This window comes from Triplophysa rosa, linkage group LG1 (genome assembly GCF_024868665.1).
Source record: "Triplophysa rosa linkage group LG1, Trosa_1v2, whole genome shotgun sequence".
Lineage (NCBI taxonomy): Eukaryota > Metazoa > Chordata > Actinopteri > Cypriniformes > Nemacheilidae > Triplophysa > Triplophysa rosa.
The window spans coordinates 10,777,462-10,804,436 of record NC_079890.1 but is presented as its reverse complement, the minus strand read 5'-3'; the positions used below and the strand labels follow the sequence as shown (position 1 = coordinate 10,804,436).

The window sequence follows — 26,975 nt, the reverse complement described above, 5'->3', positions numbered from 1 at the left end:
ATAATATTTTTTATTCTGCGTTTGTTCGTATGGATGTGTTCTTGTGCATGCACAACATTTTGTGTGGAGTTTTTGCATTTTAAAGCGCTCAAAGTACGGTGAGAACAACTGGCAGGTGGCAGTTGCACTGTCAGCTAAAAAACCACTGGCTTTCACGCGTTCCCACAGCTCTCCTGCATAGAAATTATTTATTCTGCATGCATGAATGCTTGCACTACAGGCTTCCTGCTAAGAAGAAATGTCTGATAAAAATTGTTGAGACTTCTACAGTGTAACAGTTCATTGGTCAAAACCAGTTCTTTGAAACTATGAAATTTAAAAAGTGCGTTAAGTGTTCGTGATATTTTTACCGGACTGTAGTTTTATGACATAATAAAATATGTTATTGCTGTGAATGTAAATATTTTATCTGGTCCATTAAGATTATGCTATAGGCATTAAAATAGTCTGTTAAAAATGTTTGTTTTTTTGCTAAAATTATTGGCCGTGTCTCACTATTTTACTTGGGTTATACATTTTTGTTAAATAATGTTTCTGTGGCTCAGTGATAAGAGCATTGCATTAGCATCGGAAAAGTTTGTGGGTTCGATGCAAGGGAATACTAATGCTTGAATGCAATGTCACTTTGGATAAAAGCGTCTGCCAAATGAATAAATGTAAATTAACAATCTGCTTTATATTTTTATTTATGTAAATGGCTGTACATATTACTACTATTGTGTTGTTGTTGTTTTTTTTGTCAAAAAATTGAACTAAACTATAAACAACACAGGCCTATTAATTGCAGCTATTCTCCAAATATAATCAACAAATGCGTTTTCCGTTCTCTCTACGTGAGCTTAAAGTAGCTTCTTTTGCTCTAAAAAAAACTTTGTGTCCTTTTACCAACACACTGCATGCTTTCGATTCAGAAACTTGGGATATTGTAAGCTTGTTGTGGATATATCTTATTTTAAGTAATAGCTATAGGGTACAACAAGTATTAGGCTATACATCCCGAACCTTATAATTCCATTGCTTTTTGTATACGTTGGTTTTCTTTACTGTGCACTCTAAAAATGGTTGTTAAAACAGACACACAAACAGACACACATTTACTGCGTTATTTTTGTGACAAAACATTTTGTGTTACTTTAACCTAACGTTTTTTCACAAATGATAAAACTTTGTTCTAATTGCAACCGCTGTTGGCGGTTTAAATTAATTAATAAAGAATATATTTTCCTGTAAAACTTATTTTTCATCATTTTAAAACATCCATATAATAACCCAAACTAGTTTTTCATTTATTTTTTTCTCAGCATTTCTCTCATTGTTTCTGAACCATCTCCAGTGCAGCCTTGATTATCAATGGCAGGTGCCAGTGTATAAATATTAAACACGATTAATAAAATCTTAGTGCTTTTCCACAATCGCGCCGAACCGTTCTCGTTGCTTTGCTTAATCGCTCAACTGCTTTGGGCCAGCCTGTATGTAGGCCTAAATTGAACTTTTTAGAATGTAAACGCAAATACGTGTCACGCGTCACTCGCTGCCTTGGTAACGCAAGAGACTGAGCTATGACTTGAAAAACGTTTTCGTTAATTTCTATACAGAAGAGCTGCGAGAACGCGTGAAAGTCTGCGCATCTTCTGGCTCTGTTTAGCTGACAGTACAAGCGCCACCTGCCAGTTGTTCTCACCGTATTTTGAGCGCTTTAAAACGCAAAACCTCCACACAACATGTTTCTCATGGACAAGCTTGACATCCATATAAACAAATGCAAAATAAAAAATATTAAAAATTTTATACAGAAGAGCTGTGGGAACGCGTGAAAATCGGCGCATCTTCTGGCTCTGTTTAGCTGTTAAGTGGCGGGTCACGTGACCTGCCAGTGACGGGAGTGCCGGGTCACGTGACCTGCCAGTGGCGGGAGTGCCGGGTCACGTGACCTGCCAGTGGCGGGAGTGCCGGGTCACGTGACCTGCCAGTGGCAGCTCCTGCCAGCCAGCTGAAGATTGAACCCCCTCTCTTTCCTTATCTGTGCGGTTGTGGTATGTTTTGGAGGAAACATTATATAGACAATCATGCTGTTGCCACAAGTTGTTCTTCCATCTCCGCTGTCCAACGTACCCTTGCAGGAGCTTTCGCGGTCGACATTTTTAAAGGTCTGTCAGTCACCTTGCAGATGTGCCGAGGTTCTGGACCCGATTTTTTCAAAGATTCTCGGGAGGGGAAATCGGGGTAAATTCTGGCCGAGAATCCTGTAATCTGAGCCAGGCTTAAGGCCAAGCGCCTGACAAAGTCTACACACGTTCGTTCGAATAAACGGATATGACGTTTTTGTGGGCGTTCCCAGCAATGCAGACGCTCGTCCACACCCACTAATTAACATGTAATTTGCATGACCGTGAACAAGAAAAAGAAAATGAAAACGAAAACGAAAATGAAAACGAAAATGAAATAAAAGAGAAGAGAAAATAAAATAAAATGAAAATCAAAGTTTACATTTTAATTTGAATTGTGTCAGTATTATTGCGTGAACATTAATAAAACCTTTGTAAAAAAATGTTTTTACAATTTATTTTTCACATTTGCCTTTTCATTTTCAAATTGGCAGTCTTGCCTCGAGATTTTGGTGAAAATGAAATGTCAAATCACCAATTGCATTTTCTTTTTCAATTTGACAGGGACAACGCATTGTCAGTGTAAAAATGAAAATGAAAATAAATTAATTTCATTTTATTTTTCATTTTGGCACATATTGTGCACGCAGTTGTGTATAATGAAATTGCTAATCTGGTTTTCATTTTCATTTTCATCGTTTAATTTATTTATTTAAATTTGGCAGGATTTGCCTCCCATAACATTCAAGCTATTTTAAGGCAGGAAAATATATTTTCACAGGGAAAAACATTTAAATGTTTTTTGATGGTCAACAATTAGTTTTAAGGGATAAATTAAAGCAAATGCTCCATGTTTTTCCCACATGAGCTGGAACGTCTTTAAAAATAAACCACGCTTTAACCACGCATTCCTAATATCGGAATCCGAAGGAAGGTTATGCAGCGACTGTATTCTTCCACAACCAGGGATGGCACAATATTTTGCAATCTTTAAAGGCATGTTTGTTTGCTTGCTCGCTCTATCTGGTTCCGCGCCACTTGTGTTACTTCAGAATTGTCATGCGCGAACCAGTGGGCGGGGCTAGAGAAGTAGTCATTGATATTCTTTGTGTGGAGGCGGTGTTCAACCTATCAATGTCGTCATAGATAGGTGCATTGCAGAACCTGGCGTTCGCTGGGCCTGGTGTCAATAACAGATGTAATCTCAGTAACAAGGCGTTTTCAGTTCTGACACTTACATGATGTTCGCGTGAATAAGATTCCCTCGGGTTAAAATTGTGATTTTAATTCATGCCTCCTTTAATCTTTTTCATGCTGCTGTGTTTCACTCAAGCCTCCTCTTCTCATGATAATCTCGCATGTATGATTGTGTAAAGACGGAATGCTCGCTGTGTGCCTGTGTGCTGTGCAGTCTGTACGGTCTCTAAGGTTTAATTAGGGAGCAGAGAGAGAATCTTGTCAGTGGTCCCAAGACCCTCTCTCTGTCCCAAGACACCTCCTCGATTTTACACTCCACAGAACACAGAGGGAGAGGGAGACGGGGCTGATAAAATGACAAATTGTGGGGAGAGATAATAAAAAGATGGTTTTGAGTTTTTATTATTTATTGCATATAGAACATAAAAGAACGTAAAAAGTTATTGCCATAGAACATTTTCTCCTCATGCATAGTGTAGAAGAGTATGGATGGCCAAAGGAAGACCCTGGGGCCAGTTGCATAAACATAGTCGCTAAGTTAAGACTTCTTACCTTTTAGATTTTAATTAGACCAATCTACATTTTTATGGGACTGACTTAAAGAAGATATGACCAGTTTTGAAGAAAAAATTGGTTGACTAACTTGTAAGACTAGTCTAAGCAGTTTATGCAACTGGCCCCAGGGCTGGGTCATAAATTATCAAATAAATTGCGAAGACTTATAGTGTGATAATAAGACGGAAGGACAGTCTGTCTGTTTAACTCACTTCCGATTTCTGTCTTACCTGTTAAATAGCACATTAAATATTCTTACGGATTTCACCTTAGGAGATGCACAGACACCTGCCTGAATGACCCCTCGACAGAGGCCTTGGGCTTAGTAACTTTTAGCACGCAGTGTATATAAGTTTAGAATCTTTTAAGTCCATTAGACAGCTGAATTGTTTTTTGCCTGTTAGGCTATAGCTGCTGAACAGTTCTAAGAATGGTAAGAGACGGTTACAGATAATATTTCCACTTGTCGATTACAAACCATTCCTGGCCCGGAATTCTCACCAAAGTTGTCTTACCATGCGAAATCCTGCTGGTTGAATGCGTGTAGACGTTGTTACTAAGTATTGGTCTGTTGCTTGGCTACCGGTTTCTCTCTTGCTGATCAAGCATGCTATTTGGGTAAACACAGATCAGGTAAAAGGGAGTCCTAAAAATAGAAATGTCTGATGCCGGCTATTTATACCAGCTGGCCTGATGGTGGAAAAGTGGCTCAAGTCTATTAGGTTTGAAACCATCTGTTCTCAAATTATATTATCAAAGTTAACTTTTAGTATGCACACTAAAATGTTTTTTTTATGGAGACAGACGAAAATTGACACGAAGTCACGGTACAATACACACAGACTTTTATCCATCAAATGATTTTTTGGACGGCAATGTCAACCCACAACCCTAATTAGTTAATGTAAGCCGAGGGGTGAGCCCTTCAAAATGCAGAATCTTCCTGGTGCAATATGAAATACATCAACACAGGAATCTTCAAGCTGTGTTGCTTTAAAGAAACACCACGCTCGAAAATATACAATTCGTAGTTCACATATTATCTAACAAATGTTTCTCTTTTTTTAACAAATTGGACTCAATTGCATGCTAAAAGAGAAATATAGAATCGTTCTAACCATAACATGAGTAAGCGAGCATTCATGGTATGCACAATGCACCTGCAGGTGCCACTGTGAACACTGAGGGATTTTTTTATAGCATTTAACAATATTTAAAGTGCTAGTGTCTGTACAGGCACCTGAGCTGAATACCCATTGTGTCCTCACACCTTTCCTATTCTTTTCACTCGCTCTCTCTCTTTCTTTCCAATTATTTACCCAAATTTCAAATGGCTTTATTGGCATAACAAAAAGACAGACGCACACACATCAACACAACGCTGTGCTAGAAGCACTAATGGCCACATTAAACGAGACTATTATAGGATAGTGATAAAGTAATATTACCGGAGGAGTCCATTCACCATGATGATTTTTGCCGCATTTACGCTGATAATGATAATGATGAGAAAGCATTGTTTTGCGTATTAAATAGGCTGCCTTCTACGTTTATGCTACAACACCTTGCTGGGCGTGCACCTGTTTGTGTTTTATAAGTGCCATTATACAGCGGGGTCCAAAAGTCACAGACCACTAGAAAGCAATCTTATTTGGTAATGTAACATTATTTTTCTTTACACATTATTATAGCAGCATATCAATGTGTGCAAAACCCGTTTCTTGGAAAAAAGCACATGAATTCTATAATGTCTTTTGCTTTAATAACAGTGTGCACTTTGGTTGGCATGGATTTCACAATTAAAACTAAAGTTTCAAGTATATAAATAAAAATCCCAGATTTACACAGTGGGCTCAGATCTGCGGACCTCATTATATGGTTTATGCCATCTCAGATTTGCTATTTCTTGCCTCTTCCTAGCGTTAGCCTCAGAGTAAACAGCTTACGCACAGTCTTTTGCCCACTGCCTTGTCCTGACTCGAAATCTAAAGTCACATTAAATCCAGTCGCATCGTATAAATCTCTCTCCTCTGTTTTTGCAAGCCGTTAAAATGCTAACATATCTTGGTTATGCGTTCTTGGCTAACTGGTAGCACTATTTAAAATGAACATCAAAGTTTTAAAACATCAATCAGTTCGCCCAGCGATTAAAGGCTTTTAAAAACAAAAGATGTCTTCACGGTGGAATGCGCTGGTTCTTAATTAGACTTCATATCCTCACAGATGATATCCTTCAGGTTGTGCTAAAACATCTATATTTAGTTTGTTAGTCATAACTGACTGGTAGAAGCTCTTTGTGTGGGTGTTTTGAGATGTTTTCCTTTAAATTGCTGGCCCCGTCTCCTGTCTCGTCTCATTGTGTTTATAATCCGCATAATGCCTTGTACATGTCATCTGAGCTGTTATTGCCTGAAGTATGCCTGTGCTTCACAGGCTTTAAACTTAAAGATGGGAGAGTCACTGAATATTTTAGCACACAGATGAAACATCACTATTGAAGATATTTTTACATTAAAAACATTTAAATCGTTTTTTTTTTCTTCTAATGCATTTTTAAAATCTTTTCATCAAGATCTGAGCTGGTGACTAGAAGGTTGTAGATTCAAACCCAAACAATCCCTCTTCTGCCTTCTGAGTATCATTCAGAGTTGATAATGCCTTATAAATTCCAATTCAGTTTCTTAGTGAGGACTGAATTTGAATTAAAGGGATGTGAAATTTCAATTACATATGATTCAATTACTGTAAATGATGTAAGCATCTGCTAAATGTATATACAGTATAAGTGTAAATTTAAAAATATATATATATTTTTTGAATGATTTACCCATAAAGACTGAACTATTTACACAAAATACTATATGGGATATTTCCAAAAAACATTACATGATAATAATAAAAGTGTTTGAAATAATTGGTTTTTATAATCTAAATAATTTTCATTTTATGAACATTTCCCAGAATTCTTTCATTTTCATGTCAGTATTTATTTATATTATGATATATTCTGAAGTCAATATGGTGGACATTTTGGGATGTTGTATTGCATCAATTTGATTCGATAGCTGTGTTAATCGGTTTGACAATATCAGACTTAATTTAGAGAAATATAATCAATTTTTACATACAGTGGATAAACAGGCATGATTAGTCAAAATGAATTATTGTTTTGCTGGAGAAGTTTTGTTTCAGTGTTGGATTTCTGCAAAATTACAATAAAGTAGCTTCCTGTCATTTAGATTCAAAATTAAATGTCAATGTTTACAGGGCGGCCAGTATCTTTGCAGTTCCAACTCATGAATTTAAAAGGGGCTAATTTGTAAATCCTGCCTTTGTGCAGTACCCTAAACCTGGTTCAACCTATTCTTAAACCTATTCTTTTTTTTGTTACTATAGGTGGTATGCAGAGTTCAAGTTATCCAAGTTAACTTTTGACACTCTCTTTTTTGTTGTTTCTAACAGGTTCAACTATCATCTTCGTGACTATTTTGACTGACCCGATGAGGACAGCTCAGGGAGATGGAACGTAACAGACTATTCAACTTCACTGTCTGCTTCATTTCGAAGATAACCCACTTGTGCTGAGCACGACTATAGTTGCTCGTCCACCCCAACCCTTCCACAGCCCCCATTCCTGTTTTCCCATCTTGTTCCCTCCTCTGAATCAAACAGTTTCACTTGTTTGTCCTCTATGGTTTAATTTAATTTACCCTTCACCTGTGACGAAGCACAGAGGAGGTTAACCGGTGAAGTAAAGAAGGAAAGAGAAAGAGACATGTATCTCACCTATTCTTGTAAACGTGACTGGGGCCATGCCCGCAATTCAGAAATTACCCACACGCTCTTCATTTTCTGGTTGACACTTTGGATCACAGTGGCCTCATGCCAACGCATCGATCCTGGTACGAAGTATCCCACTGTGACAACAAACTACGGCAAGTTGCGTGGGATCAAAAAAGAGCTCAACAACGAGATTCTGGGTCCAGTAGAGCAGTACCTGGGTGTCCCATATGCCACAGCGCCGATCGGAGACCGCCGCTTCCAGCCACCTGAAGCTCCTGGGTCCTGGCAGGAAGTGCGTAACGCCACGCAGTTCGCCCCTGTGTGTCCGCAGAACTTGCATGGTGTTTTGCCTGAGATCATGCTGCCTGTTTGGTTTACCGACAGCTTGGACGTAGCCGCCACCTACATCCAGAATCAGAGTGAAGACTGTCTCTACCTCAACATCTATGTGCCCACAGAAGACGGTGAGTGTCTGACACAACACAGCAAAACATCATGGGAAAAGTTGAACCATATGCAACCATAATCTCAGATTAGTATCACATAGAAAGCATGGTTCTCTTGCTAGGAGTCACAATACAATTCCTGTTTCGCCTCGTAACTTGTTAAGAACAACATTAACACTACAAAGAACAGAATAATAAAAGTGGGCACATTGCTAATATAAAAGGCTTTGAACTACAGTGCAGCATTACCAGACCTTGACTAAGGGCATGTCTTTGCCTATTCACAGTTATGATCAGCCCACTGCACTAAAGATCGGTATGTCAGAAATAGTTTAGCCTATGCTTTGCTTTAAGACAGAGTCCAGATGGAAAGAGCAAAGTGTTGTGTGAAATGACTTGTGCCGCCGTAAAAGACATACATTTACGAAAAATTGCAGTAAATTGACCAAGAGTTAAGAATTCAAATAAGTGAGTGACTTTTGAGACTGAGGTTAAACCCCTCAACGTTTCCTTTTTCCTTCTTTTCTTTTCTTTTCTTGTACTTTTTTCTTTTTTCTTTTGAGAAAGAGCAAAGTGGACAGAGAAATCTCTGAGGATGGAAAGAGCTGATTCGCGAGAAGGTGTTTTTCTCTCGCAATTAAGGTTCCAGCCACAGAGTTGCACAGAGAAACAAATTATTGACACCAGCAGTAATTTGCCATCTCTGAGCCTTTTTTTGCTCCATTCCTCTCAGTTCTTACCTGTTTTTCCACAGCCAGTTGTTTTGTGTTTACAATGGTAATTACCCTATTCAAGCAATTCTTTGTATGATAAACAAGTTTTGTGTTTGTAATTTGCAACCGGTTTTGCCCCCCATAAAAAATCAGAGGTCCCACACTAAACTTGAAGATGACCATGTTTATAGCACATCAGCATCAACTTGAAATGTTTTCTCGGTACACAGAAGTCGAACAGAACTTCTGCATAGGGCCATGAGTGTGTGTGGGAGTACGTGTTCACAGTGAAATGCCAGTGTTACTGTAATTTTATTTCTTTTTGACACCACCAGCAATGTGTTGAGTTTGCTTTCTTTTTCCTCTCTTTTCCTTTCTTCTCTTTCTTTTTTCGGACACTCGTATGCTCACCTTACATTGTTCCTCTGTGCCATGTGTCTTTTCAAAAGCCCTCTGCAAATCTGCCTATTCCCACATTTCCAAATGTGCCTGTTCCCATTTTCCCAAATCCCCAAATTCTCTTTAATCCACTCAGTTTTTTCTCAGCCGGAGGCCAATCCAACACTCCATAGTCGTTATTTGGAATAAAATATGTTACCCACTGCACCATCTTTCTGCACCAAATGGTGGATTAAAACCCAAATCCAAAGTAAAATGCTCCTTAAAACATACAGATAAATGTTTAGAGCTAATTAAGTAGTTTTTTTCAGTGTCACATACAGTGTGTGTGTGCACTGCAGTATAGATTTAAATGATCTATATACTGAAGAATCATTTGGATGCGGAACAAGAGATCAAAGTCACAACATCAGTTACTGTATGTGGGGACCGACATCCTCCCGCACTGCCTCAGGCGATTTACACATTTTTCTCCTACTGTTATGTCCTCAGACCTTATATTGGTTATGTACATAACCGGGTAAAGCATCTAAAGCACCCTTCAATTCAGTTTTCCTCTGACACATTCTCTGATTTCACAAGATATGCATAAAAAACATTTTTATGGGGTGAGAACGTTTAGATCTATGCTGAAAGTGACAATCCATTTCCATATCAGTTTTAGACACATGCAAATGGTCTCAATATCAGTGTGTCTTATTCATCACTAATTGATTTCATACATGTTAAGTGACAATTAAATTAAATTATACCATGCAGTGACTGCCAACGATTTTTGTTAAATGTTTTAAACATAATATACAACTGTAAACTAGAGCTGTACTATTTCAAGTTGGAAGTTTGTCGCCATGCTCAATACAAGTAGTCCATTTATCAGCATCAGCACAGCATCACAAATCTGTGGCTTGTTGCCAAATGTTGTGTAAAAATTCCACAAAAATATGTTTGCTTTAAAATTGCGGTTATGCTTTACATTAAGGTTCCCTTTATAAAGCATTTGTAAATGTGTTCATTAATGATTAATAAGTCATTTACAAATGCATTATAAAGCAGTTATAACTGCGTAAATAAAAAGGGATTTTAACGAAATACCTGCCAAATAGTGAGCCATTTTAACTCACATGTTATAAATGCTTAATAAATGTATTTTTTTGCAAAATAGGCTGTCAGATTGGAGACTGTAGGGTGTTATAGTTGTGACTGAATACTTCACAGGCATCCACTTTTCTTTGAAGTGCACTTTCATGGGCTGTCAATACTTCTAAAAGTATGATTCACATCAGAGATGTAGCCTTGTGAGCAAGCATTCTGTTTCTACAATAAATATTAAATAAATATTTTCTGGTTTTGATTAACTATTGGAAGTAATTGAATGATCAATAAAACATCGTAAGCAAACAAGTTTACGACAACCTCTGTGCATTAAGTGCTAAAAAGTGATCAAAAGTTTGATGAATTTATGCTTTGGATAAGCATCATGATCTGAATGCATTCTGGAGGGCACCGTAAGACATTCAGAATTGGATCAGGTAAGCAACATGTTTTGAAATGTGACATAAGATATGAAATATACAATAATAAGAAAAACGAACATACTCAACTCTCTCAACTCAACTTTATTTATATAGCGCTTTTACAATTTTCATTGTTACAAAGCAGCTGCACATGAGACACATTGACTACAAGCAAAACAATCAAAGTTGTACCTGCAAAAACAAGAAAAGGTTGAAACACAGAAGACAGACACACCCACACACAAAACACTCCACACACACAACACGCACACGCACCAACACACACAGACACAGAGACACACACACACACGGATGCGCACGCACGCACACACACACACAACACACACACACACACGTACGTACACAGACAAGTACGCACACACACACACGCACAGTGAGAGCACACATTTAGGATAAAGGAGAGAGAAGCACAGGTCAAATATAACAGATAATAAATTCCTATATGCAATATTAATTAAGTAAAACTTTAAGATTCTAAAGCAGCCCCCCCGGTCAGGCAGATAGTGCAAAAACAGTATGCAAACGGTGGCGAGGAACCCAAAACTCTAATCGAGAAAAAAAACCTCAGGAGAACCCAGGCCCAACCAGGGGATTCCAGTTCCCCTCTGGCAAAAGCTGCTGCCTCTGCACAAGCTCCAGAGAACTTGCACAACAAGGCTAAATAAAATAAATAAACTTAATAATAAAATAAATTATAGTTTAAGATTATCATTAATAATCTAATAGCATTTGAAATTTTGTGGTGAAGACATGTCAAGAGACCGCGTCCTTCTTTATCCAGCTCTATCATCTCAGCTCTTGTCAGGTCCCCACTTCCCATTCTCCGCTCTACCATCAGGTCAGGCCATGAACTGCATCCTGCTCGCTGTGGTAACCTTGGAACAATGAGACAAGACTGGCTGAGAGTAGAGTACTGTTCTGTACTCTTTGATGCAACAAGTACATCAGTTGTGTTTTTGGTTCCGGTTGATCTAACTAATGCAGCCTAAACCCTCTGAAGATTTATATTATGGAAGAGTAGTGTATGCAAGATTAAAAAGATGCGTCTTTAGTCTAGATTTAAACTGACAGAGTGTGTCTGCCTCCCGGACAGTGCAGGGAAGACTATTCCAAAGTTTAGGCGCTAGATAGGAAAAGGATCTACCACCTGCACTTGATTTTGAAATTCTAGGTATTACCAACTGACAGGACGCCTGAGAGCGTAATGCACGTGAAGGACTGTAATACAAAAGGAGTTCATTCAAGTACTGAGGAGCTAAACCATGTAAGGCTTTATAGGTAATAAGCAAGATTTTAAAGTTAACGCGATGCTTTATAGGTAACCAGTGCAAGGTTGACAGAACCGGGCTAATATGTTCATACTTTTTTGTACGTGTAAGAACTCGAGCTGCCGCGTTTTGGACCAATTGGAGTTTTTGTAATAAGCCTGCAGGGCAACCACCTAACAGTGCATTACAGTAATCTAGTCTTGATGTCATGAATGCATGAATTAACTTCTCTGCATCTGAGATTGACAGCATATGACGTAGTTTAGATATATTCTTAAAATGGAAAAACGCAATTTTACAGGTGTTGGCGACGTGGCTCTCAAATGACAGATTACTATCGAATAGAACGCCAAGATTCTTTGCTGACGACGAGGGTTTTATGGAACATCCGTCAATAGTTAAACAGTATTCTTGGTTGTTACTTATAGCAGTTTTCGGTCCAATAAGTAACACTTCCGTTTTGTCCGAGTTCAGTAATAAAAAGTTGTTACTCATCCAGTTTTTTATATCGACTATGCATTCCATTATTCGATGGAACTGCTGTGTTTCATGAGGCTTCGAGGAAATATAAAGTTGAGTATCATCAGCATAACAGTGAAAGCTAACTCCGTGTCGCTTTATTATATCTCCTAGAGGTAGCATGTATAATGCGAAGAGCAGAGGCCCTAAGACTGAGCCCTGTGGTACACCGTACTGGACTTGCGATTTGCGTGACACCTCATTGTTTATTGCTACAAATTGAAAACGGTCGGATAAATAAGATTTAAACCATTTCAAAGCTATTCCCTTAATGCCAACATAATTTTCGAGTCTATGTAGGAGTGTGCTGTGGTCAATGGTATCGAATGCAGCACTAAGGTCTAGCAGCACCAATAACGAGATACAACCTCGGTCAGACGCCAATAGCAGATCATTTGTAACTCTGATCAAAGCAGTCTCTGTACTGTGACATGCTCTAAATCCAGACTGGAATTCTTCATTGATGTCATTCCTTTGGAGGAAGGAGCATAATTGAGTTGAAACTACTTTTTCCAGAACTTTAGATATGAAAGGTAGATTCGATATAGGCCTGTAGTTCCTTAGTTCTCTAGGGTCGAGTTGGGGTTTTTTGACAAGGGGCCTTATAACAGCCACCTTATATGCTTTAGGCACATGTCCTAATGTCAGAGATGAGTTAATAATACCAAGAAGAGGATCTATAATTTCTGGGAGCATCTCTTTCAGTAGATTTGTAGGTATAGGGTCTAGTATGCATGTTGTTGATTTAGATGATCTAATAATTTTAGACAGCTCATCTTGATCTACGGTATAAAATAATTGCATTTTCTCCTTAAGGGCGCTGTAGTTAGTTTGTTCAGCGGGTTTCACTTCTGATTGCATTGTTATAATTTTTTCTCTAATATCTTGGATTTTATATGTGAAGTAGTTCATAAATTCATCACTGCTATGCTGATATACAGGATCAGAAGTCACTGACGATTTATTTTTTGTTAATTTAGCCACCGTGTTAAATAAAAACCTAGGGTTGTGCTGGTTTTCTTCTATTAGTGATGAAAAGTAGGCGGATCTAGAAGTTTTTAGGGCTTTCCTGTATTTTCGAATACTATCCTTCCATGCTGTACGAAATACCTCTAATTTAGTTTTCTTAAAGTTGCGCTCCATTTTTCGGGCCGCTTTCTTTAGAGCCTGAGTGTGTTCATTATACCACGGTGTGGGGCTGCCATTTTTAATCTTCTTTAAACGTAGTGGAGCAACTTTGTCTAGCGTTACCGAGAAGGTGGAATTAAAATTTTCAGTGGTAATGTCAAGATCTTCAACGTTATTTCTCATGATTTGAGACAATTCGGGCAGATTATCGAGAAACGCATCTTTGGTAGTTGAAGTTATTGTTCTACCATATTTGTAACAATGAGTTTTATTTGCAGCCGTAGGCCAGTGAAGCAAACATAATACCAGATAATGATCCGAAATGTCTTCACTCTGCTGAAGGATTTTAACGTCGTCCACATTTATACCGTAAGACAGTATTAAATCTAAAGTATGATTACGAAGGTGAGTGGGTCCTGACACATGTTGACTAATGCCCATGGAGTTAAGAGTGTCTTTGAAAGCCATTCCTAAGGCATCTGTAACGTTATCTACGTGGATGTTAAAGTCACCAACGACAAGGAGTCTATCTGCGGCCAGTACTAGTTCTGATAAGAACCCACCAAATTCTTTAATAAAATCTGTGTGGTGCCCTGGAGGCCTATATACAATAGCTAGAATCAATTTAAAAAGTGTTTTATCTTTAGTATTAGGTGTTGAAACATGAAGAACCATGACTTCAAAAGAATTATATTTAGAGTTCGACTTCTGGGAAATGCTAAGAGAGTTATTGTAAAGTGCTGCGACACCTCCCCCTCTGCCTTTTAGACGAGGCTCGTGTTTATAATAATAATCTTGGGGGACAGATTCATTTAAAGCAATATAATCATCTGGTTTTAGCCATGTTTCTGTCAAACAGAGCATGTCTATTTTATGATCTGTTATCATATCGTTAACAAAAAGTGCTTTATTAGAGAGAGATCTAATATTTAGCAATCCGAGTCGTAACAGTTGATTATCTGTATTTTGTTCATGTTTAGTTTGTTTAACGTTTATTAAATTACTTTCAAGAGGTTTACGCATTATTTTATGTTTGCTAATCCGGGGGACAGACACAGTCTCTATTTTGTGATGTTTGGGAGAACGGATTACTACATGTTGTACATTTTGTGTATTCTGCGACGTGAGACGGCAAGCAGACAGTTGGTTAAGCCATACTGTCTGCTCCCTGACCTGGGCCCCAGCGAGTCAAGTTTTAGCATTAGCATTAAGACTTTTTGCCATATTTCTAGACAGGATGGAAGTCCCAGCCCAGGAGGGATGGAGACCATCTCGTTTCAACAGGTCAGGTCTGCCCTCAAAACTCTTCCAGTTATTTATAAAAACTATATCATTCTGCAGGCACCACTCAGACAACCAGCCATTTAGTGATGATAATCTGCTATAAATCTCATCACCACGATAAGCATTGAGGGGGCCAGAGAATATTACAGTGTCTGACATCATGCTTGCGAGCTCACACACCTCTTTAATGTTATCTTTTGTGATCTCCGATTGACGGAGTCGAACATCATTTGTGCCGACGTGAATGACAATCTTACTGAATTTACGATTAGCCTTAGCCAGCACATTTAAATTTGACTTGATGTCAGGCGCTCTGGCTCCCGGTAAACATTGGACTATGGTGGCTGGTGCCTCTATGTTAACGTTCCGAACAATAGAATCACCGATAACTAGGGCACTTTCAGCAGGTTTCTCAGCCGGTGCGTCACTGAGCGGGGCAAACCTGTTCGAGACTGTAATCGGAACGGTCGAGTGATGTTTTGTCCTGCGACTACGCCGTCTCACAGTCACGAAGTTTCCCAGCTGCGGAGGATTTTCAACCGGAACCGAGCTGTGTGCGCTAATGTTGCTCGCATCCAAAGTGTTTTCTATCGTCGTTAAACTCTTACTATCCTCAGATAAAGATTGGATGCGAGACTCTAATTCTAAGATCTTCTCTGTCAGCCTAACTATTTCCCTGCATTTATCGCATATAAAGCCCTCGCAGCTGACAGAGAAGGCTAAGCTAAACATATGACATGAGGTGCAAGTAACAATAATAGGAATAGAAGCCATAACTCACCGGATTTGAAGTGCAATTCCAATTTACCAAGGTTGCTCGATGGATCGTAGTATACTCGAAGCTGCCGGCAGCGATGCAGGAAACAGGAAACAGGAAGCAGGCCTAACACCCTACAGTCTCCTGTCTGACAGCCTATTTTGCAAACAACATCAAGATAATAATGAATTTTCTTTCGAGTCAATTAAATAATGAATAAATACATTTATTAAGCATTTATAACATGTGAGTTAATCCCCCTTTTTATTCATGCAGTTATAACTGCTTTGTAATGCATTTGTAAATGACTTATTAATCATTAATGAACACATTTATAAATGCTTTATGTAGGGAACCTTAATGTAAAGTGTTACCAAAATAGCTTAAGCAAGTATAACAGCCCTGTGTCATAGGCTGCTTTGTGACAGTTTATTAACAGTGAAAAAGTTCCAGACGCATTGTGTTTTGTGATTTCTGGATAAACACATTTTTCCAGTTAAAAGTTTATGAAACCGAATGCTGATTGGTTGTTTTTAAGATGTACTAAAAAAGCTTATTCAGCCATTTTGTCTGTAACTCTAACCTATTTGGATTAGGGCTGAAACGATTCCTCGAGTAACTCAAGAAATTCGAATACAAAAAATCCTAGAGGAAAATTTTGTTGCCTCGAAGCTTTGTTTAATCTATTTAACTACAGTACACACGGAGCACTGCGTTTCCCCACGGACCATTAATACTAACGCACAGCCCGCTAAATTCTGTTCATGTTACAGGGCTCTCAAGTCTCACGCATTCACCGTGAGACACATGCATTTTAGTCTGTTCACACGCTCACACGTATTTCTCATGCTGATAAATAAGTGATAGCTTATTGAAATGGTGAACTGCTATTTTACTTAGTTTTTAGTCTATTTTGCGAGTTGTAGTGTATTTCGGGGAAACTATGAGTTTAACCACAGTTACATACGTATAATTAATGGTGATAAACAGAGGTGGACAGTAACGAAGTAAATTTACCTGAGTACTGTACTTATGTACACTTTTTGAGTATCTGTACTTTACTTGAGTATTATTTTTTCTGAGTACTTGTACTTTAACTTCACTACATTTGAAAGACAAATATCGTACTTTTTACTCCACTACATTTATAAAAAGGTCCAAAAGTAGAAAAAGTATTATTTTTTATGAGTACTTCTACTTTAACTGCACTACATTTGAAAGACAAATATCATACTTTTTACTCCACTACATTTATAAAAAGGTCCAAAAGTAGAAAATGGTACTTTTTACTCCACTACATTTATAAAAAGGTCAGCGGGGCTATGCAGCGGGGTTTCCTGTGTGCGCAATTTATCTGGCTTGCGATCTGCCAGGACCTTTTACTGTTGCCAAGTATTTCAGTTTTTCTAAGTTCGCGGTTGTCCAGCAAGCTTTGAATGGCCATTTGGCAGATTTTTTTACGCAAATCTTGCAACTCTGGAATCTTCCCCGCTAAACTAATGTAAACGTAGGCGCTGCTACACCATTGATAGCTCTCTAAAAAGGCAAATAGAACAATAAAAGACGAAAAAGGCACATGTTAAAGTGTGGTGTAATCATCTGTGGGTTACGATCAGTCAAAGATCGTAGAAACATTGTCATGAAAATGATCGACACAATGGCTAAACGGTAAATAAGCATCACATACACCTTGAGCTACGCGTGTGTTAACTTCTGATCTGCTGCTATATCATTTAATGTGATTTGGAAAATGAATGATGTTTTTACTGAAGTAACTATAGTTGAAGTATTCCTATATAAAAACGACAGTATCCTGCCCAAAATACAACATAAAATGTAATGGATTTAATGGTTATAATGGGAATTGTACTATGGATACTTGTTGTCTACTTATATGTGATGGATTCTATTGATGGGATGGTAAATCCTAATGGAATAAAACCCAAAACACACTACAAAGAGGAATTTAATTAAAAAATCTCATTCTAATTAAAAAATTCATTGTTTTTTATTTGCAGTGAAACCACATTATCCACGAATTTTCTATATGTTTAGATTTAGATTCAATTTATTGTCATTGCATGTACAATGTACAAGGCAACGGAATGTGACCTCTGCATTTAACCCATCCAGAGAGTAGTGAACACACGCACAGCAAGTGGTGAACACACGTACCCCCGGAGCAGTGGGCAGCTATCACTGCAGCGCCCGGGGAGCAAGTGGGGGTAAGGTGCCTTGCTCAAGGGCACCTCAGTTGTTACCCGCCTGGGAATCGAACCGGCAACCTTCTGGTCATGAGTCCGACTCTCTAACCATTAGGCCACAACTGCCCATATTGGGCAAAATACCATAAAATACCATAGTTTCATTATACTAGCTATAGTTTATGTTTGTAGTTAAATTATGGAAATACAAATGGTAATAAATCCAACAAACACATGGCTTCTACACTTTATTGTTTACAAGAACCTTACTACTTACTGGTAAATTGCTTCTAAAACTGGTAATAGGAATATACAAAATAAAAGAACACTGCTCATAAATAAATATAGGCCTAGGGGGCTAATGAGGATAATTAGGCTAAATGATCATACAGGATTATATCTAAACTAAACATATATGTGCTAAACATATAAAGCTCTTAAAGGAGTTGCTCACTGCAAACTTTGCCCCCATTGACTTTCCATAGTAGGAATAAAAATGACTATGGAAAGTCAATGGGGGCAAATTTTGAAGTGAACTACTCCTTTAATACTTAGCTCTGTACACTGTGATAGGCTTTGTGAGACCAATTTTCTTTTGTTGCACTTATGCTTTTTGTTGTCCTTATGTTGTTCCAATTGCTTCCATTGTTTCCTTCATCTGTAAGTCGCTTTGGATAAAAGCGTCTGCTAAATGACTAAATGTAAGTGTTAATACAACTGATACTGTGAGCTACTCTGTGTATTCAGTAGGTTGCTTCAGGGTCATAAGGTATACAACAATAAAACAATGCACAACTGACATAAAGGAAATTTACTTTTAATACTTGAGTACTTTTAAAAGCATGTACTTCTGTACTTTTACTTAAGTAAGAATCTGTCTTTACAACTTTTACTTGTAGTGAAGTAATATTTGACCAGTAGTATCTGTACTTTCACTCAAAGAAGGAAGTTTTGTACTTCGTCCACCTCTGGTGATAAACCATCAACTATTTTATACACTTTACCTGATGCAGCAGAATTAATAACAGCGACAGACTAAATATACTCGTCCAGCGAGCGATCAGCAGATCGTATATCAACTCTAAGAAATATTACTTTCCTGGCCTTGGAAAAACAATATTCTTACTGTAGTACAGTACCACTTCAGAAATCTTAATGAAATCAAGCAGTTTAAGTGACGTTGATATGTGATAAATAAACACAGAAACGATTCGAGCATGGATACAAATGCGGTTTATTTACTACACCGAAGGGGAAATAAAACCAACTAACTAACAAAGACCAAACACTAACAAACAAACATAAAACGTAAAAGCAGTAAAGAATGAAAGAAATAGACAAAGCAAAGAGTGGCAGTATTAAATCAGCTATTCGGATCTGCATAAACCATCAAGGACAATCTCCTTATTTAAAAGGGGCAAAGCTTAAGCACAGCTATTTAGAAATAGATCAGATACTTGCATTGGCTTCCTGCTTGTGCGGGGACAAGTTGTGGTGCGTGTGCAAAAAGGTTTCAGAGTCCTGATGAGTTCAAAGCGAGCGGGTGAGTCCGTTGGATTCTTTCTTAGAGCCGGATTGGCTGACGAAGGTAGAACGAACTTAGCCGAAGCAAACTGCTGGAAGAAGCTGTCTCCGAGGAGAGAGACAGGGCCGAGAGGGTGCACGAACACGAGCGAGTGCGAACACACACAAGCGAGCGAACATGAGCGAGCACGAACACACACAAGCGAGCAAACTTTCCTTCCTGCAAGGATGTTTTTAACCCCGGGGGCATCACGCTCCTCCAAGGTGGGATATCCAATGTGATGAGATGCTTTTGGGCAGCGAAAACATGTTTCTTTGTCCGGCACACTAACTCATTTGCATTTATGGTCGCCTGGGAGTTTGGAGCAAGAATAGTCTTTAGAATAAAATAAAATGAGTATGGTATAAAATACATTACTCTGCTATATACCATATTCTATGAAATGAAGAGGGAAACATTTAGATATGAAACATGAAAGGGTTATAATTACATTGACCTGTAGTTTGTACAAGAATGTAAATATACACAGAATACCACTAAGCACACATGCCTTTGAGGTTATAGGTGAAGGAGAATAACATGGGGACAAGCATACACTGTGGGGTGGTTGTATATAAACTTTAACCAGTCTTTTGTGGCTAAGGAAAGAGAAAGAGACATTCTTTTGGAAGAATTTGAGGCTCTCAGTCCCTGGGGGCCACATGGCTTTTCTCACTTTGGTGAACAGTCCTGTCCTCCCCCAAGAACCTCATTTGAAGTCCAGGGGAGAGTATTGGAATCTGTCCTGGTCAGTAATGAAGGTGTTGAGATAGGGCAGTTGGACCAGACTCGTTGGTGCCTGGTAGAAGCCCTGCTGAGAGGTTACTGTGTTTTACGATCTTATGATCCCGGCTGTTAAACTTTGATCCGACCAGACCCTACAGAGTGAAACTTGCAATCTACAACCAGAGAGACCAGGGAGCAGATCTAGCATTGAGAACAGTTAATGCTGTCATGGACCTCAAGAGACAAACAACAAATGTGGAGACGATTTCTGAAAACAACATCAGTCAACATCTATCTCTGGAGCAACACGACCTGGTCAGCAGGTTCCTCAGGCGCGCGAGGAGGATAAATCCACCTCAACCGCGCTCCGTTCCCTCTTGGGACCTTAATGTGGTCCTACAGGGCCTTTGTATGTACCTGAGAGATGCCAGTCTTCCTCATTTAATGATGAAGACAGCACTCTTAGTTGCTCTTGCCTCCATCAAGAGGGTAGGGGACCTCCAGGCATTTTCCGTGTCCCACAAGTGCTAGGAGGTGGTGCCAGGCGATTCTCACGCTACCCTGAGACCCTGGCTAGGCTATGTGCTCAAGGTTCCCACCACTCCCTTTCGGGACCAGGTGGTAAGCCTGCAGGCGCTCCCCCCTGGGGAGGAAGAACCAACCTCTGCCGTGTTTTGTCCAGTATGCGCCCGGCACCTCTACTTGGACCGCACGCAGAGCTTTAGGAGATCTGAGCAGCTCTTTGTCGGTTTTGGGGGACAGCAAGTAGAGCTTCAGTAGAGTTTAGCTCAGACTAGTGTCACTGTCAAACAACGAATCATTGTTATATTATGATCCAAATAAGTGTTTGGAGGGAAAGCAGCTACTTATTTAGTTTTCCCATAAATTATGTTGTTTTTTTCTACAGTATTTCCCTTGTGTTCTGTAAATGAAAGCCAAAGTGAGACTTAAAATTTGGCAACAGTTTTTAACCAAAGGAATCTGTTAAGGTCAATTTTACAGCTAAGATATTTTAGTGCAAAGTAATGAGAATTTTCCAGCAAATTGTGTAATGTGTGCAGGCTTACAGTATTTGCAGTTTTGTGTGAGTGTGTGTGCAGTGTGTATTTCATGAGGATTTTAGTTCTAAATATAGTGCTGTGCTAGAGTAAATCGAGAACTGAAATCTGGGGGGGTTTTTGGTTTTAAAAGTTGAAGCACACAAAATTCTATTTGAAGCATTACCTAATCAAAGGACCAGATCATCAGGTTTTGCACAAACCTGTGATGTTCATGTCAGCTTAAGTGAATGTTGTCATGAAAAACGTTAAATATATAAAAGCATTTGCAGCAGTGCTATCAGAGTTCTAGTTGCCACAGCACATGTTTGTACAGCTACAGGTACGTATACAATTCTAGGTTATGCACTTCAGCTGTATCATCAATGTAATGTTACACTGCATGTCGATATGCTTTAGGTAACCGTACCCTCAAGGACCATATTCAATACTTTTTGGCCATTTCATTTTACTCTGGTCTCCCGGACTACGCCCTCATAGATTTTTTCTGTTATGGATTAAACCAACCACTTCAAGAAAACCTTATCCGTAATGTCAGCTTAAGTGAATGTTGTCATGTAAGATAGGAATATGAAAAACATTAAATATATAAAAGCATTTGCAGCAGTGGTATCAGAGTTCTGGTTGCAACAGTACATGTTTGTACAGCTACAGGTAAATATACAATTCTAGCTTATGCACTTCGGCTGTATCATCACATATTGCAAAAGGTGCAATACTGCTCCCGTTCACACTGATGCACTGCTGGCAGAGGAACTAAAGATTAACTAAAAGATTTTCTTTGCCCGCTTTGAAGAAAACAGACCGATTGCACCTCCAATTACCATTAGTAGCATTTCACTAATTCTTCAGCAACACGAAGTGAGGAGTGAGTTAAGGAAAGGAAACCCCAGGAAAGCCTAAGGACCTGATGGAGTACCAGGGAAAGTACTATCAGTATGTGCAGATAACACAAGATTTTTAACCTTTCCTTGACCCAAGCCATCATTCCTACCTACCTAAAATCATCTGTTATCATCCCTGTTCCTAAATCAACCACAGACCACAGTCTGAATAATTTCAGACCTTTTGCCCTAACATCAGTGGTGATGAAGTGCTTTGAGAGACTGACATTGCGCCATATTAAGGCCTGTCTTCCTCTCACATTTGATCCCTATCAGTTTGCCTATAGGGCAAACTGTTGCACAGAGGATGCCATCGCTATTGCCCTCCATAATGCACTCGGTCATCTGGAGCATGCAGGAAACTGTGAAAGGCTGCCTTTTATAGATTATAGTTCAGCTTTTAATACTATTATCCCTGATATCTTGATTAACAAATTATTGGACCTGCAACTGCCACCTTCTACTTGTGCCTGGATAAAGGACTTTTTAACAAATAGACCACAAATTGTGAAATTTTTCTGTTATGGATTAAACCAACCACTTCAAGAACACCTCATCCGTAATGGTCCTCTAGTTATTTTTTTTGACTGTCGAGTCCCCATTTACTGTGGGTGAAACAGAGGAGGGAGCTTCCCCTAAAAAATGTTTTGAGGGGGGAGTAGGCCTCAGGCTCTGATGGCCACCAGTACAGAGCCCGCTCGCAAGATGGCCGCCAGTCCAGAGCCCGCTCGCAAGATGGCCGTCAGTCCAGAGCCCGCTCGCAAGATGGCTGCCAGTCCAGAGCCCGCTTGCAAGATGGCCACCAACCCAGAGCCCGATCGCAAGATGGCCGCCAGCCCAAAGCCCTTTCGCAAGGTGGCCGCCAACCCAGATCCATCATGGCCGCCTCGCCAGTGGTCCCAAGTCTGGTGCTCCCAGCGGTGTTTTAGGTATGTCACCTGTCCACTGTAGACAAGAGTCCGTTCCTGAGCCCAGTCAAGTCCAAGAGTCCATTCCTGAGCCCAGTCAAGTCCAAGAGTCCGTTCCAGAGCCCAGTCAAGTCAAAGAGTCCATTTCTGAGCCCAGTCAAGTCAAAGAGTCCGTTCCTGAGTCAAGTCAAGCCCAAGAATTCACCCCTGAATCTAGTCAAGCTCAAGAGTTCTCTCTGGAGCCAAGTCAAGTCCAAGAGTTCGTACCTGAGTCCATTCAAGTTCAAGAGCCCATTCCTGAGCCAAGTCCAGTAAACGAGTTCGTTCCTAAGTCTGGTTAAGTTCAAGAGTCTGTTTTTCCGAAGCTACCAGGGGCTCCACCCAGACCACCATCTGCGCCACCTGCAGGAAAGTTCAATTCAATTTTATTTATATAGCGCTTTTCACAATGTGCATTGTTCCAAAGCCACTTTACAGGAGAAAATAAGAAAAACACAAAAAGGTAAAACACAGCACAGTGCATGGTGTTTATAGAATAAGCAAGATCTGTCACGAACTGCTCTGAAGCTTGACAGGTTGAGGATCTAAATGCAGCTTTATTAAAAGGAGAACCGGTACAAACAGGCAATAAGTTCAAGGCAGGCAGCAAACAATCAGAAACGGGGTCACAGGCAATGGTCGAGGCAGGCAGCAAAGGTTCACACAAGACAGCAGTACAGTCCAAGGTCCAAACACAATATACAAACAAGGAAACCACTAAGAAATGCAATGCGACATAAACAAGACTTCGCCCTGATGGAAACAACAAACCAGGCTTATGTAGACAGAAGTAATCAGGTTAACTAGACACAGGTGAATGTAGTCATAGATAATGAGTGCAGCAATGGATTATGGGAAATGTAGTGTGAGATGACAGTCCATGTGATGAGAGGACTGTGCTCTAGTGGATTTGAGAGGGCACTGCAGCTGGTGACTGTGACAAGATCATTTTAGTAAATAATATCTAATAAATGCAGTCTCCGGTGGTTTATTTAGCATATTATGCATTAAAGCGGCCCTAACACACGTGGTTTCTGCCAATCTCATAGTAATCTTGAGTACCTATAGAGTAGTATTGCATACTTCGTATCTTCGAAGAGTATTTAGTTTGATCACATTTATAAGATAGATACAGCTGTACGATTATTTCCGAAAGCATACGGCGCGTGCTGGGGGAGGGTTAGGCTGAACTAAAGCACGTGCACCAACAAAACACAGACATCACTTTCTGTCATGACTCTGCCTCATCATGTCATGTCTATTCTTGGTCTTGTGGCAGAGTCATGGCAAAGCCTTAGGTTATATGTGGGGAGAGAGATTTTGACCCTTTCGGCCTTATATACTCTCTCTCCTGTCTGCGTCTCTGTTCCCGCCCTTTCGTTCCTCTTTAGCTTCTCTTCAGTGTTTAATCCCCGACACCTGGTCCTTGTTTACCCCTCGTTTGTATCTCCCTTTATAATGCCCGTGTGTCTTCTGTCATGTGCGCAGTCATTGTGCTTGTTGGAGTGTTACCTTGTATATCATCGTGTCTCGTACACTGAGTGTGATTCCTGGTTTTCGGTTCCTGTTTTTGAAGTTCTTGTCAGTCTAGTAAGTGTTCAGTTTAGTTTATGTCTAGTGTGTTTATCCCAGTTTATTGTTAGTTAGTCTACGACCAGTTATTATTCTTGTGAGTTGTTGTGGGTCTTTGTTTTTGTGTTTTTATAATAAATATTCTTGTTGTTACCTCTGAACGCTGCCTGCAATTGGGTTCTTCCTCAACTTTCGCGACAAGTATGGAAGTAAAATAGAGACCAATGTGTTTGTAGCACTAACTGAAAAAAAAAATGCATTGTGTTAACAGTGCTTGCATTTTATGGTTCTTCAATTCAACATGTTTGCATGTTTAAGGTGTGATTTTTTTCAAATGTAAAAATTTCACACACAGTTTCACCGTTTAAAAATTAAATAATCAAAATTCACCTTTTAAATTTCGTTAAAAAAATTCAACTTGTTTTAAAATACAACCTTTAATATTCGACAGACAAATTTCAGTTCATATTATTTCGCTTTAAAAATTTGCTTCCACAAATTCAATGGTTCAAATTCTGCTTGAAATTCAAAGTTTCACATCCGGGAATCCCAGGAGAAGCAATAGAGCGCCGATTCCGCCAATGCATTATCTCTACCTGCTGCCTGACCGCTTCACCAGCAGGTGGTGCAAGTCGCTTCTGACGAAGACCAAAGCAAGAAATGCAGATACTTTTTATATGTTTGCAGCACAGTCCACTCATCTGCTCGATTAAGTGAATTTATTTGATGTCATAGATCTCTTCTTATGGATCATCAACATCAGAAATTTTAGGTTTCCTGCTCTGGCTTGAAGGAATTAAGTAATTTACTTCAGCACATCGTGTTCACATAAATACATCATCAGCATTTACAGGACACGTATTGTGTTTGAAGCGGTCAAATAACTGAGATCTCAACTAGGAGCTTATTGAATGCTCTGATTTTAACGCGTACTCTCCCGTGTGCTTCTGTTTATATGACGTAGCTGCAATCTCAATAAACATTTTTTTTATTTTCCTCGCATGATCTTGTTTTAATTTGAGACTCTCAGAAAATGCTGAATGTTGTGGAATTGTGGAAATGTTCGTTTGTTAATACGAGACAGAAAAACTGATATTTTAGCCAAGCGAACTTCTTGAGCAGGCCAGATAAAATAGACCAGATAAAAATAGACAGCACTTTCTTTAGAACCCGACTAGACCCGAAACGTCTTGTGCAGCCAAGCAAGATACCTCACGGCGTTAGGATCTATACAGCTGTAAGATGGATTTTAAGCGCAAAGATAAAAACTTTTGTTGCATGTTGTGTGCGTTTCGTGTGCCACACACGAACATGCGAGTATGACTACACGCCAATTGCTTGAGTTGCTGTCTGTTCATTAAATGCTAAAATGTCAATCACTCACGGTATATTAACCTAATTATGTCTTGTAAAGTTTGGCGTAACAAATATTTTGTTGTTTACCTAACCATAAAATGTATTTAATTTGTGTCTTTCGGGGCGATTGGTAAAAGCACATTCATTATAAATTACCAGAGACCCGATGCCATATCGGACACTACCTGTGCCCAAGGCATATTTTGTCAACGTTTTAGACCCGAAGCCGCTGGGACACATGAGGACCTCTCAAACATACACCTCAACGCAAGTCAGTTTGCATGGCCGAGCAGTGAAAAAATATATTTAATTACTGGTCAGAAAACAATATGAGTGCTCCATGGCAATATACACAACTATCTGTAGATGTTGCTGTTTGGCGCATTGTATTTCGAATACTTTTATATTAGGCTATAGCCTTTCTTTTTAATTAGCTTACCCAATACTAATATAACATATCAAAACGAAATTACGATTTAGTATAATAATTTTTAATCTATATGCTCACATAATAAGTCAACATATTGTTAAATTTATGCATTTTAAATGACAGAAATACACTGAAACCACGTTGGAGAAAGCACGTAATGTACAGTACATGTCTCATGTGTACAGTTCAGTTAAATGATCAAATTTACCCTCTTTAAACTTATGCTAAACATTTAGCTGAATATCCACAACATGTATGGTGGCATGGTGGAACAAAAACGTTATAAGCTTGCAAGATTTGCTAAGTGCCTTTAGCCTACTCTGTCCCTTTAGCGACCACGGACCACGCCATCACGGCCAGTGTACTGTGCTAAAACGCTTAATGTTGCTTAATCTTCAGACCAGATGACTAAATTTAGTATAGCCTACACCTTTTTAATAACCGTAGGCTGTACAGAAATGCGGAAGAGTCCTAATTATGAATGCAAAAAGCACAAAATGACACAATAAGAATTTTAGCATGTCCCGCCGTATTTCTCACATAAT

At 39.2% G+C, this 26,975-nt stretch overlaps 2 protein-coding genes across 3 annotated transcripts in view; one reads left to right on the top strand and one right to left on the bottom strand.

Moving 5' to 3' along the window:
* The window catches only part of nlgn2a (neuroligin 2a), a 351,369-nt gene that overhangs the window by 159,532 nt on the left and 164,862 nt on the right, over positions 1-26,975 (top strand). For both annotated transcript variants that reach the window (XM_057337672.1, XM_057337666.1), the window contains exon 2: positions 7,320-8,104. In XM_057337672.1, coding sequence (XP_057193655.1) covers positions 7,633-8,104 — 472 coding nt within the window. In that variant the 5' untranslated portion in view covers positions 7,320-7,632. The remainder of the gene's footprint in view (positions 1-7,319; positions 8,105-26,975) is intronic.
* Positions 14,822-15,769, bottom strand: LOC130556560 (uncharacterized). The gene has a single exon (XM_057337686.1). The coding sequence runs from the start codon at positions 15,704-15,706 to the stop codon at positions 14,837-14,839; it is 870 nt and encodes a 289-aa protein (XP_057193669.1). The 5' UTR covers positions 15,707-15,769; the 3' UTR covers positions 14,822-14,836.

What these genes read in the sequence shown, in the direction of transcription:
- LOC130556560 (XM_057337686.1), bottom strand. Translation starts at nt 15,706, where the DNA reads ATGGCTTCTATTCCTATTATTGTTACTTGCACCTCATGTCATATGTTT.